Here is a 12,593-nt window from a genome sequence, read left to right as displayed (position 1 = left end):
ACGTGTCTAGCATGGCCTGTGTTGAATTGAGCCGTGATTTGTTGCACGGTTGCCCGTCTGTCACTATTGAAAATCCGTCTCAGATGTCGCCGGTCACGGTCAGCGAGGGTGGCTGGCGGCCGGTCGTTCGTCTGTTGTGGACGGTGACACCCGCATTCAACCATTCACGATACACCCTGGACACGGTTGATCGTGTGAAGCCGAATTCCCGCACCACTTCCGAAATCGCACTTCCCATCCGTCGGGCACCGACCACCATACCTTGTTCGAACGGTGTCAGCTCACGACGACGTTCCATGTCACACCTGTCACATGCACAGCCACTGCTCACAAGGTCTCCTATACAACTGCCGCTGGCACAGGGGGCATGTGGTGCGCAGACAACACAGCTGCGCATAAGTGCTCCGCTATCCCATGACATTTGCTCAGTCAGTGTATCTGTTATTGGATATTTTACCAAATAGTACATGTCGTTGGTTTGAAGGTAAAAGTCACTAAGTGCACTTTCAGCAGAAGTTTATGAGTTATATGGCATGCCAGAACAAAATACTTTTCTCTCGTGAAGAGGGCTCCATCCCACGTTTTCATTTATAAGAAATAGCCAGCTGCATTTATGGTTGAACTATGGCCAGGAAATATCAATTTATCTAAGGACTATGAAAATGTCAATGAGTTTTATCTACAAAGCAACGATATGTGATGACCAAATTTAAAGATCAAATGTAAAATTTAATACAATGTCTAAAGAAGAAGATTCAGTATCTGTCTACTCCAGTGATACTAATGAAAGAGAAACTCAGTTTATGGAAGTTTATATTTTAGTTAATACTTAGCTTCATGTTGAATCTCCCTTAAGGTTATCTTTCACAAACGAATGTGAACCTCTCCTCTTCGAAACATGTAACATATTTTTAGTATTGCAAAAATCGGAACCACATCATCCTTTCTCCCTCCAAGGTGATTCCTTACAAGTGGCGAAGATATTACGTTCTCACGTCGCATATATGGAGAGTAATTTTTGACTTCGTCCGTAGCTGAGGGCAGCCTCTGGTGAGCCAAGACCACCCGCGCTGAAGGCTGTTCTCTGGGCAAGCAGTCGCATTTTGTTATTAAGTGAGCAGGTTTAATCACTGCCTTTATCTTAATAAATTTAGGATTATTAATTATTGGTTCTTTGTTAGTAATTTCATGTCACTGTTCTGTACTGAAATGTTAACACTAAAATAGACATTTTTAATGCACGACACTACATAATGATAGGGAAGTACTTACGTGATTTTAGGGAAATACCCTGGCGAGTCAGTTCCACAATGACATGCAAAACCAAGATTTCATTTTAATTTAGGAAATCAGGAAATTTAAAATATCACGGTACAATAACTCAGTGGGAATATTCAAATGTTTAGTAATGACATATCTGCATCATCTTCCACAACGAGAAGTCTCAAAATTGAAACTTTGTGGAAGGGCACAGAGTTCAATAAAAACGCAAGTTGATTATTTTTGTTATTGGATTTTGCAGAATATTGCTGTTGTCGGCCCATAATATTAATAATTTTCTCAGGAGCATCGCATTATTTACATAATAATAATAATAATAATCATCATCATCATCATCGTATGGCCTCGGCTACTATGTGCAGGCAATGTAATTTGACGCCATCTGGCTGCTTGCTCGTCAATTTGGACGTCCTGTTTCACACTGACGTTTTGAATTTTGTTGGGTAGAAACCAAGTGTGACAACAAAAACGAAGTGCTAGATGTTTTCTAAAACAGACATCGTCTCCTATGGAACGGGCGGACTTGGGATTAGTAGTCGTACACTCTACCACTGTTCCACCAAGGCAGCTTATGTTAAATCACAGAATTATAAGAGAAGTAAATTGTCAGACTCTTGGTTAAATGGTCAGCGTTGAGACCTTCGGTTCGGAGGATCCCGGGTTCGATTTCTGGACGGATCGCGGAGATTTCTGGCTGGGGATTGGGTATTTGTGTTTGTTACAACACTTTCTTCTTCATATTCAGACAACGCAATATACTACCAACCCCAACAGGAACAGGCAATAGTTGTTACGTTCCTCCATATAGGGCTGACGTCGGGAAGGGCATCCGGCCATAAAACAAGGCTAAATTTGCATATGTATGTGACGCAGATCGCACCCGCGACAGCACAGGTGTGGGACAAGCGGTAGAAGATGTAAAGCGAGGTAAGGATGGTGGGCTCATATTTTAATGATCTCAAGGTAACTGCGATTGCCTATAATTATGTTACATTGCTCATAAGCTATTTTTATGTGCAATTTTTTCAAGTATTTTTAAGAAGACCCCTTTTGTCGTGGAAGATGACGCAGATATGTCTTCGTTAAATATCTGAATATTTCTACTATCTGATAAAGTTCTTCTGAGACTATCATTTAAGTTTCCCAAAAGAACGGGCGACGGGCCGTTATCGTCTTCGTCTCCTTCTGTTGTGTTGCAGATTCAGGGACCATTTCCTGGATCACAGTAAGTCTGTTTTAATCTGTCAAATATATCAGCTAGATATAACACGGCTCAGTATAAATGTAACTTCATTGTATCGAGCCATCGTTGCAGAAGTTTTGGCCGTGAACGTACGTTAAACTGGTGACAACCACAAGCACAGCGCATCTGACGTGGCTGTGCCACTGAACACTTCTCTCCTGCATATTTAGTCTTTCAGGAATTGTTGACACCTATTCGCCGTTACAGATGTGGTCCAACCACCTGCATCTCCACCAAGTGGAGTTTGTGTTCCACATGGCCAATATGGTGGTGGTGGTGGTGATTTTTTTAATTGCTTTACATCGCACGACACAGATAGGCCTTATATCGACGATAGTACAGGAAAGGACAAGAAAAGAGAAGGATGCAGCCGTGGCCTTAAGATACAGCCTGATGAAAATGGGAAAGTACAGAAAACCATTTTCAGGGCTGCTGGCAGTGGAGTTCGAAACCACTATTATCCGAATACTGGTCGCACTTAAGCGACGCGGCTATCTAGCTTGGTGATTGTTTTATGAGGAAGTACAACTAGGCAATGCAACGATCTTCTATTACACGGCTAACATTCTGGAGGATGGAACACTTCTCATTAACGCACGACGTTCAACCGTATGATTTAAAAATTGGCCTTTGATGTTCTGAAACAGCAGTAAGGAAGCGAGGACTGTCAGAATTCCATCCGCTGACATGCAAGGAGTTGCCGAAAAGGACGGGAATAAAATGAACAAGACAGAAGAAACGGGAATTGCTAATCTATGTATTAGGTCAAAGGCTACAGAAAATATCTACATTTTGTCCTACGACTAGAAAAATATTATTCTTAATTCTTGCTCTTTATAAACAACGATATGCTCAAGTATAGCATACACAGTGTAAGTTCTCCCACTACGAGTACGGTCGTGTTTCCAACACCAGACGCACTTAATGTGCTGCAAACTCCTGGGCAGCGACACTTTGAAATGAATTTAGTGTAAGTACTGTATTTTACATACAGGGTGGTCGCAAACAACGTGTACTGGGTATATGAGTTGGCAATGCTGACAATTTGAAAGAAATAATTCGATACCTCGCATAAAAATAATCATCAATCAGGCAGAAGAAAAGGCCCTATCGCCGTGTTTATTTAATATGTTAATTGAGGAAGCTATTCAGATCATGAAGGAGAAGACAAAAGGAATAAAAGTCAATGGTGAAAGGATACATTGTATCAGATTTGCAGATGACATCGTATTAATTGCAGACTCAGAAAAAGAAATGAATAGAATGCTGAAAAGTCCTCTCAGGCACTCTTAAACTATGGAAATTAAAAGTTAAACGGAAAACGAAAGTAATGGTAGTACGGAAAAATATGGAGGAAATTAAAACGAATATAAAAATTGATGACGTCAGAATTGATCAGGTGAAACAATTCTGTTATCTTGGTAGTATGATAACAGAGGATAATAGATGCTTCTAGAAGAATAGCATTGGCAAAACAGGCATTTATGAGTAAGAAAAACATTTTAATCAGCACACACAGGAATATAGATGTCAGAAAATCCTTTGCAAAATTATTTGTATGGAGTACACTTCAGTATGGAAGTGAGATTTGGACTCTGGGTAAATTAGAAAGGAATCGACTTGAAGCTGCTGAAATGTGGATATGGCGAAATATGACCAGAACGAGCTGGACGGAAAGAAAAACCAACCTGGAAGTCTTAAGGGAAGTTAAAGAAGATTCTTAAAGGAAATGGAAAAGAGGAAAATAAAATTTATTGGACATATCATCAGACACAATACTTTCATCACTAACATACTTGAAGGGAAAGTTATGGGAAAGAAAGGGAGAGGAAGACCTGGGATGAAGTATTTAGACGACATCAAGAAGAGGTTAGGTTGTAACAATTACATGGAACTGAAACGAACAGCCAATGAAAGAAAAGAGTGGTTGCATCGACAAGGCGTTAGCCTTTAGAATATTGATTGACCTCGCACTGTTATCAGCTGCTCAAGTTAGGCAATCAGATCACTTCGCGGCGAATTCAAATGGGCTTTGAGAGGCGGCGTTGCTGAATCTGTGCGTGGCTTAAGAGCTATGACGAGAACACCGTAGCGCGATCCAGTCTGTCCTGACTAAGTTCCATTCTTCGACTTGGACTCTTAAGCCGGTCTCAAGGAAGTAGCTGTGACGGATCTTGGAGTGGCCATCCGTATTCTAGATATTAGGACTTTATCTTGTCTGTAAAGGTTGTAAAGATAGTGTTGTACTGTAGATTCCGTTGTTACTTCATGGAGTTTGAAGCCATTCTATCTTCCACTGTTGACAATTTCGTTTTAGCATAGGTAATAATGTCGGTGTGAGGGGTAGCTATTGTTAGATCGCCTAGCGGGAGGTATGTAGCGTCTTTAGCTGCCTGATCAGCAGATTCATCACCTTGAATACCTGTATGTGAGGGTACTCACACAAGGATGACTTGTTTACCTTCTTTCATGATTTTGTTGAAGAACAGTTTTATTTCTTGTACAAGGATGTGTTTCGCTGATGGACTTTCTATTGCGTTTAATGCACTTTTTGAATCAGAAAAACGTCACGAGGGAGTTATTGCAGGTCCTGGTTTCCAAAATGTGTAGCATGGCCTGCTTTATTGCGTACAGCTCATTAGAGAAGACTGTATAGTAGTCAGGCAATCGGTATAGCATGCTACTTTCAGGATGTATAATCCTACATCCATTTCTTTCGTCACATTTTCATTCATCAGTACAGATTGCAGTGTGCCTTGGGTATTTATTAGAAATTTCAAGAACTAATTGATGGTAGCGAGATCTGCCAATTTCGTCTTTGACACTGTAGTTTATTTCGAGAGTATGCTTCTTGTTGGAAATCAATTTACGTATGCTTTTCACTTCACTGTCTCCTCACAAAACACTGTTATAGAAGTACACACTTTTATGAATTTCATTAAAAGAGAAATGAGCCGAGCCTCAGGAGCCTATAATGAAATCCTTGTCGAGGCCCACAAGTCATTTGTAACAGATTTCTCGCACACAGTAAAGAATTTGCGTGATGTGAGAAGAGGAAACCACGTGAAACCATCTTCGGGGCTGTGGGTTTCGAACCCACTACCTCCCATTTATAATTCTTCTTGTTTAGCCATCCTTATTCTTCTCCCAGTTTTACGGCGCAGCGCTTATGGAGGCCGTGAGAAAGATCAGGGCTGAGAATTCTGAAGGAAGTGACCGTTCAATTAAGATAATGCCACAGCATTTGCCAGCTGTAAAAGTGGGCATCTTAAGGCCTTCGCACGGTGGGAGTCGAACCTACCACCTCTGGAATGCAAGTTCAGACTACGTGACGTGAACCGTGAGGGCAATTTTCTTGTTTCGATATCATTTGTTGTACGCTGCTATACGACTATAAGCACACTCGCATCGGGATTTCGGTCAATTGTATTATTATTATATTATTATACATGTGAATAAGCGCATTAAGGCTACAAAATATTCTTATAGAAGTGCATTTGCCTTCCTTTGTGCCTATATTTCTTTCATTCTTTTACTGTGGGCTTCCTTTCTGTCTTCAGACCAAGTTCTTCCAGTCTTTTCTCTTGGTCAACTTGCCATTTGTGAATTTTTCATCTGAAGATTACCCTGCTTTGCACAACTGCTGGTGTAATTCCTGCCTGTTTCGATTTCTCCAAATCATTCCATTGTGTCTGTTTTAGCTGTATTCCTGTTTTAGTAGAACTCGACTATTTGTTTGGTAGGTCTCTCTGGATGCATTCTTTCAATAAGGTCATAGAATCCTAACCTGCTTTTTCTAGTGTCACTTTGAATATGTGTGTATTGCTTGATTTCCTGTCTGCCTCCAAGTTGGTATTGTCCGTTGGTGAGTTTTGGGCCTAGAATTGTTCTCATGGTTGTGTGTTCCTTTATCTTCGTCTCAGCGCTATTATATTATTATTATTATTATTAGGTGTGGCGCTATACGATCGCACAGTGCTGGTTTACAAGTAGAGGATGATGGAGGGTCTGTGTTCATTTGCAGATGCTTCCAGACTGAATAGTGAAAGAAAGAACAATTATACTGAAGATTTGTTTATGAAACGAAAATAATTATAAATTTCCTTTTAATTTTCTGCCTGTTATTTATTTATGGGTCTACTATGTTTGCATCTGCCTCTTAGAATTATATCCTCTATCTCATTTATGACTGTGACAACACAGAAGTTGCTGACCAATGATATTTAGAGTGCGTCTGGGTGTTATGAAAGATTCTACTCAATGCCAGTCGTCTTGCCCGGTGAGGAAAGCAATGGAAAACTACCTCACACCTCATCGCACCTTGTACGCCTCATTCCTGGTACTGTTTGAGGATCCAACGAGCCTTCGGTCAGATGACGTAACATGCGTACGTACCAAAGATAAATATACCCCAATTTGAAGCTATAATTGAGATAAGGCTGTAAGTCCATATGTTTTCAATATTCAATTTCAAGTGTTCTAAAATGCTTGTGCACGACTTGTGACCATTCTCCTAGTGGGAAAACAGTAACTCATATCTTTAACGTCTGTGTAGCTTAGTGAATGTACAAGTCTCCTTGTCATTAGAGATAAAACAACAGAGCACAACAATTTGCTAATATTCCACAAAAAGAACACAATTTATATATAAAATATACAGTTGATGTACACACTGACGAGGAGGTCCGCTTTAATCAACGAGACGGCTTTTGTTTTGTTAGCTCCAGGTTGAGGTGAGGAATTACTTTAGGAATAGATAAATTTTACATCAAATGACAGATGAGAAATTTTCATTCCAAACAGATGACAGGCTACTGACTCTGGCGATACAGCATGGACCGCCTGACGATCGTGAACGGCCACCTCTTGCGGATAGGATTCTCAAGTCCTCCCCTGTATTCCTCACTCTCCACCATTTGAGGAAACTCCTCTTCCTCTGGCAGCGATGGCATTCTCGGCGGGATCTGAAAATAAAACCTCGGACGTGAACAATTCTGTAGTTAGTCCCAGACGTTTCATCAACAGACAATCAGTCCACTTTCCATTTCATCCACCTAGTCTGCTTGTCCATTACCTTCTTTCGTCCACTTTTGCCCACACATTATTTCGTCTAACTTAAAGAGTTTGTACATTTATGTCCACTTAATTGGGTAATCTGTTAATAATTCCACAGTGGATTTCGAATAGTAAATTAGGCTTCTATTTACACTATTATTCGTAATCCATTGTGAAATTATTAAAACACAAATACTGTATAAACATAAACCAACTCATTATTGCAGTATTGTTGTGGACGAATTTGAGATGGACTGAAAGACAGTGGACGTCAAATAGTGGATGAAATGTCAGTGATTCAGAACGTAGTGTACGAAACGTCCCGGATCTGATATGAGAGGGAGACATGTATTAAAGAAATAAATCGTCCGTCCTCCAATGAAGGTGAACATTCAGATCCGAAATTCAGTTAAAATTTCAATTGAGTTAAAACATCAAAAACTGGAAATGTAATTGTTAATGTTATGATCTTTTTTCTAGCGTTCGTGTGGAAAGAATGTCAATCACGTTCTCAGATAGGGATGGAAATTAATTATTTATAGAGTGTCCCTCAGTATCTGTATTACTAGTTGCCGAAGTCGGGCCTACTGGTCTGTCTTAACCAGTGACTATTAAACACGAACATAATTCCACAGAGACCCTCCGTAGCTCAGGCGGCAGCCTCTCACCACTGGGTTCCATGGTTCAAATCCCGGTCAATCCATGTGAGATATGTGCTGGACAAAGAGGAGGCGGGACAGGATTTTCTCCGGGTACTCTGGTTTTCCCTGTCATATTTCATTCCAGCAACACTCTCCAATATCATTTCATTTGTCATTCATTAATCACTGCCCCAGAGGAGTGCGACAGGCTTCGGCAGCCAGCACAATTCCTGTCCTCGCCGCTAGATGGGGCTTAATTCATTCCATTCCTGACCCGGTCGAATGACTGGAAACAGGCTGTGGATTTTCATTTTCATAATTCCACAATGGATTTCGAATAATAAATTAGACTTCAATTCACGATAATATTCGACATTCATTGTGGAATTGATAGACGACACAATTAAAACGTGAACATAAATGGGCGAGATCTTTCAGCGTTCCAACGGACTAGATAAATGTACAGGATAGTCTGAAATCACGTGAACAGGGTATAGGAGTGTTAAAGAGTTGGTCAAGCTGATAAATGATTTGAAATAAATAATTCTATAATCGAGCGTGGAAGACAAGCAAGAGAGTGATATACAGCATGTAGGCTCTGGTAAAGAAGTAGGGGACTGGAAATATTAATAATATTGCATTGAAAATTACTTACAGATGTTCAGGACTCCATTTTGAATATTATTAGGTCCCGAAATGTTGCATTATTGATGATTTTCTGGGTAATATTGGTAATAATTGCACATAAGAAGTAGGAGGATGTATTCATGATAGCCATCTTTGTTTCCAGAGATGTTATGGTATAGACTTTGACTTTACAGCAAAGCAAGGAACTTCAGATAGGTGAGGAAAACATGGAAGTTACAATGCAAAGCATGGATGTTACAACATAAAGCATGGAAGTTAGAATGCAAAGATGTTATTCTCATGACAGAGCCTGGTCTGGATTTTGCAACTATAGGTTACAGCTACTAAATTAGAGGAGTTGTAACATCCATGCTTTGCATTGTAACCTCCATGCTTTTCTCAACTATATGAAGTTCCATGCTTTGCTGTAAAGTCAAAGTAACCTGTCTATACCATAACATCTCTGGAAACAAAGATGGCTATCATAAATATATCCTCCTACTTCTTAAGTGCAATTATTACCAATATTACGCACAAAATCACTAATAAAGCAACATTTCGGGACCTAATAATATTCAAAATGGAGTCCTAAACACAAGTGAGTAATTTTCAATGCAGTATTATTTCCAGTCCCCTACTTCTTTACCACTGCCCAGCATGTATTATAAACTTGCTGTGACTAGGATACAGGCAAGCGGGACTAAATTTCTGAGAAGCAGGGTAGGAGTGACAAAATGGATAAGATGAGAAATGAGAAGGTTAAAGATATACAGTAAAAGAAGTAGGCCTATATAAAATGAACGGAGTAAGATACAGAAGGGCATGCTGTGAAGGTGCTTCGCAAGATAATTGAGATGAGTCAATGAATTGCTAGGAAGGACAGGGACCTAACTCAAGCAAGGAAGGTCAGGTCTGAATTTACAGAGGAAGGGGTAAGGGGGAGATGAGATGCTCCTACGTTTGGTGTTCCCGTGTTCCGACGGGGAAGCCTGGGAGTTGGTCCCCTCTCTCATTACAGGATTCCGTGAAGGGGGAGGGGAAAGAGAGGAAAGGAGGAAATCTGTGGTGGAGCCTCCACCCCCTGCCTAACAACGAGTTAGCCGTTGGGAGGTGGTGGTCGGTGGGGGAGCGATCCCAGTGAGAGAATATCGCGTTGACTTAGCTCAAGTTCAATTGTCAGACTCGATACGTGTAACTTTTTTAAATATTTATTTTTGTGCATATTTCCTCCGCGTAGCTGATGGAGAAATCTGTAGTGTTGTAGAAGGAAATAAAAGTACGCTATGGTATGATTGTAAACGAAGAGCCACTAGAGAACAGGATAGAGGCATCTAGGCTTGAACGTTCTGGACACATGAAGAGAATGGCAGTGGAAAGGATACCAAGGAGGATACACGAAATGGAGATAATAGGAAAATGATCGAGTGGAAAACGAAGGTACATGTAGACAAAAGGAGTGGAAGATTGTGTACAGAGAAGAGGAGAGTGACTAGGGAGAAGTGGTGGGAAGACAAGGAGATGGAGAGGCTTATGTTCCAAGCAGACCTGGTAACAGCTGGAAACTGTATATGATGACGAAGATGATGCATTCGATCTCTCGCACTGTTATTTTATCAGTTGCTAAAGTTAACCAATCAGATCGCTTCGCGGGCGAATTCAAATGGACTTTGCAAGGCGGTGTTGCTGAATCTACACGTGACTTGGACCGACCTGAGCGTCATGCCGAGAGATGAGCATCAAACACAAACACACCCAGGGTTTCAGTGGGTGTCACCGTACCCTACTTGCTGTCACCTCAAACCGCTCCCCTGGAGAAGTTTGGTGCACTGATGCCCGTCGTAAGCCAAATACAGACTTAGCAACGCCACTTCAGAAAGCTCATTTGAATTCGCCCACCGAGCGATCAGCAGCTGATAACTATGCGAGATAGAGAATTATTGCTTTCAGATTATTTATTAGTATGACGAACGCTCTAGCGCTCGTATACCTGGTTCGTGTCGTTTCGGAACACCCTGTATAGGATTGAGATAACCGAGTGGAGTGGCAGAGCCTGTGAATGCGTAGCGCTATGGCTCTGCATTCATGAGACGAGTGGGTTCAAACCCCACGCCTGAGAATGGTTTTCTGCCTTTTCCCATTTTCACTTCCACGCAAATGCCGGGACAGTTCCTTCCATTTCCTTACCCAGTTTCACTCACCTTAATTCATTTTATCTTTAACTCAACTGATGTTGGCATCCATCCAGCCGTAAAGCATACCGTATAATTTCATCACAACGGGATGAAGAGGTATCGTTAGTACACACCAAAGTTAACAAACAATTCTAATGAAAACATTTGTCAATATGTTAAACCGTTTGTGAGGTTACATTGGATAAGGTCAGGAAGAAGGAAATACTTTGATGCAAGTGTGTAATGGACTAGGCATAACTTGGAAACAATTCTCTAAACCCATAGGTAAATTGGGAAAATATAGAGCTCGATTAGTAGATATTATTATTATCATTATTATTATTATTATTATTATTATTATTATTATTATTATTATTATTATTATTATTATTATTATTATTACCACCTACGTAATTATGTACGACAGGCTGTCAGCACGGACTTTATTTGGTATAAATAGTGGTCGTATCTTTTATTATTTCTATGCTGTATGATCTGCCATGTGTAACAACATGTGAGGTTATGTCACGATACTTCTGCTGTATGTTTATTAATGCGACTTTATTTAATGTAAGAACACACAATAGTATATAATTTATTATTACCTGTAAATATGATGTATAAATCCGATGTACTGTTGTGCAACACAGGGTAAGAGTCCAGAGAGGCCTCTCAAACGCCCAAAATCTTACGCGTGCAAATCGAGGCGCAGAGACTCCATGCACAGTGCATCGATCCAATTCGGCTCAACTCGGCTTGACTCGGATGGTGTAGTGTGCTGAGAGCGACGAAGCGTTCGGTGATAGACGGCTTGTTTATCAGTGAAATAGATAAGCGCAAGACAACGTAATAATCGGGCAACCTACTTCGAAAAAAGCAAAGCCTTCCGAACGTCCATTTTAGTCGAACTGGGAACTTTTCTTTTTGGTCAGTCGCGACGATACAGCCAAATGCTTAATCCATGCGACAATTATGTGATAAGTTAATCAAAAATATGTATTTTTGCTCAAATTCTACGAGAATTTGTCGAAGGAATATTTTCCTAAGCTGCATCGACAAGCAACTAAGATTATTTCTATGTTTGGTTCCACATTCATATGTGAAAGGTATTTTTTCTTATTTTGACTTTTAACGAAAATTAGATTGCGTGAGAGTAGGCCTATTTCTGATTGTAATTTAAAGAAGGCTCTCAGAATTGCTGTCAGCTGGTCCCTTGTTCCAGGCATAACTGGTATCATTGCAAAGATAAAGGAAAAGAAGAGCTAGAGAAGATAAGTGTCTGCTCAAACTAAATAGAAAGAACAGTGCTTTAACACCGGTAACATTGTCCCATACAAGTGTCGCCGCTCACCGCACATAAATATTTCGCAGTGAGGGGAGAATCAGTGGGGAAGGTGGAGAAGGCGAAGACAGACCGAACGGGTGAGACAGGTGTAGGGGTAGTGGAGTAGGAGGTTGCACTCTGGTCAACCAAGTGAAGTCGTCTCCTGTACCTTGCGCCCTGAGATGCCCTGGTCTAGAACTCCACACCTTTTCCACTCGAGCTTTACAGAATGTTCTATTCATTTGTAGATA

The 12,593-nt window shown here is 40.6% G+C and overlaps 1 protein-coding gene across 1 annotated transcript in view; it reads right to left on the bottom strand.

Moving 5' to 3' along the window:
* Positions 1 to 3,261: 3,261 nt before the first annotated feature.
* Positions 3,262 to 12,593, bottom strand: part of LOC136879035 (carboxypeptidase E) — a 216,768-nt gene continuing 207,436 nt past the window's right edge. Inside the window, exon 10 of the mRNA XM_067152763.2 lies at positions 3,262 to 7,488. Within this exon, the coding sequence (XP_067008864.2) occupies positions 7,336 to 7,488 (153 nt within the window). The 3' untranslated portion in view covers positions 3,262 to 7,335. The remainder of the gene's footprint in view (positions 7,489 to 12,593) is intronic.

Source organism: Anabrus simplex, chromosome 8 (genome assembly GCF_040414725.1).
Source record: "Anabrus simplex isolate iqAnaSimp1 chromosome 8, ASM4041472v1, whole genome shotgun sequence".
Taxonomy (NCBI): Eukaryota; Metazoa; Arthropoda; class Insecta; order Orthoptera; family Tettigoniidae; genus Anabrus; species Anabrus simplex.
Note: the sequence above shows the minus strand (reverse complement) of the source record. Positions and strands in the feature narration are given on the sequence as shown.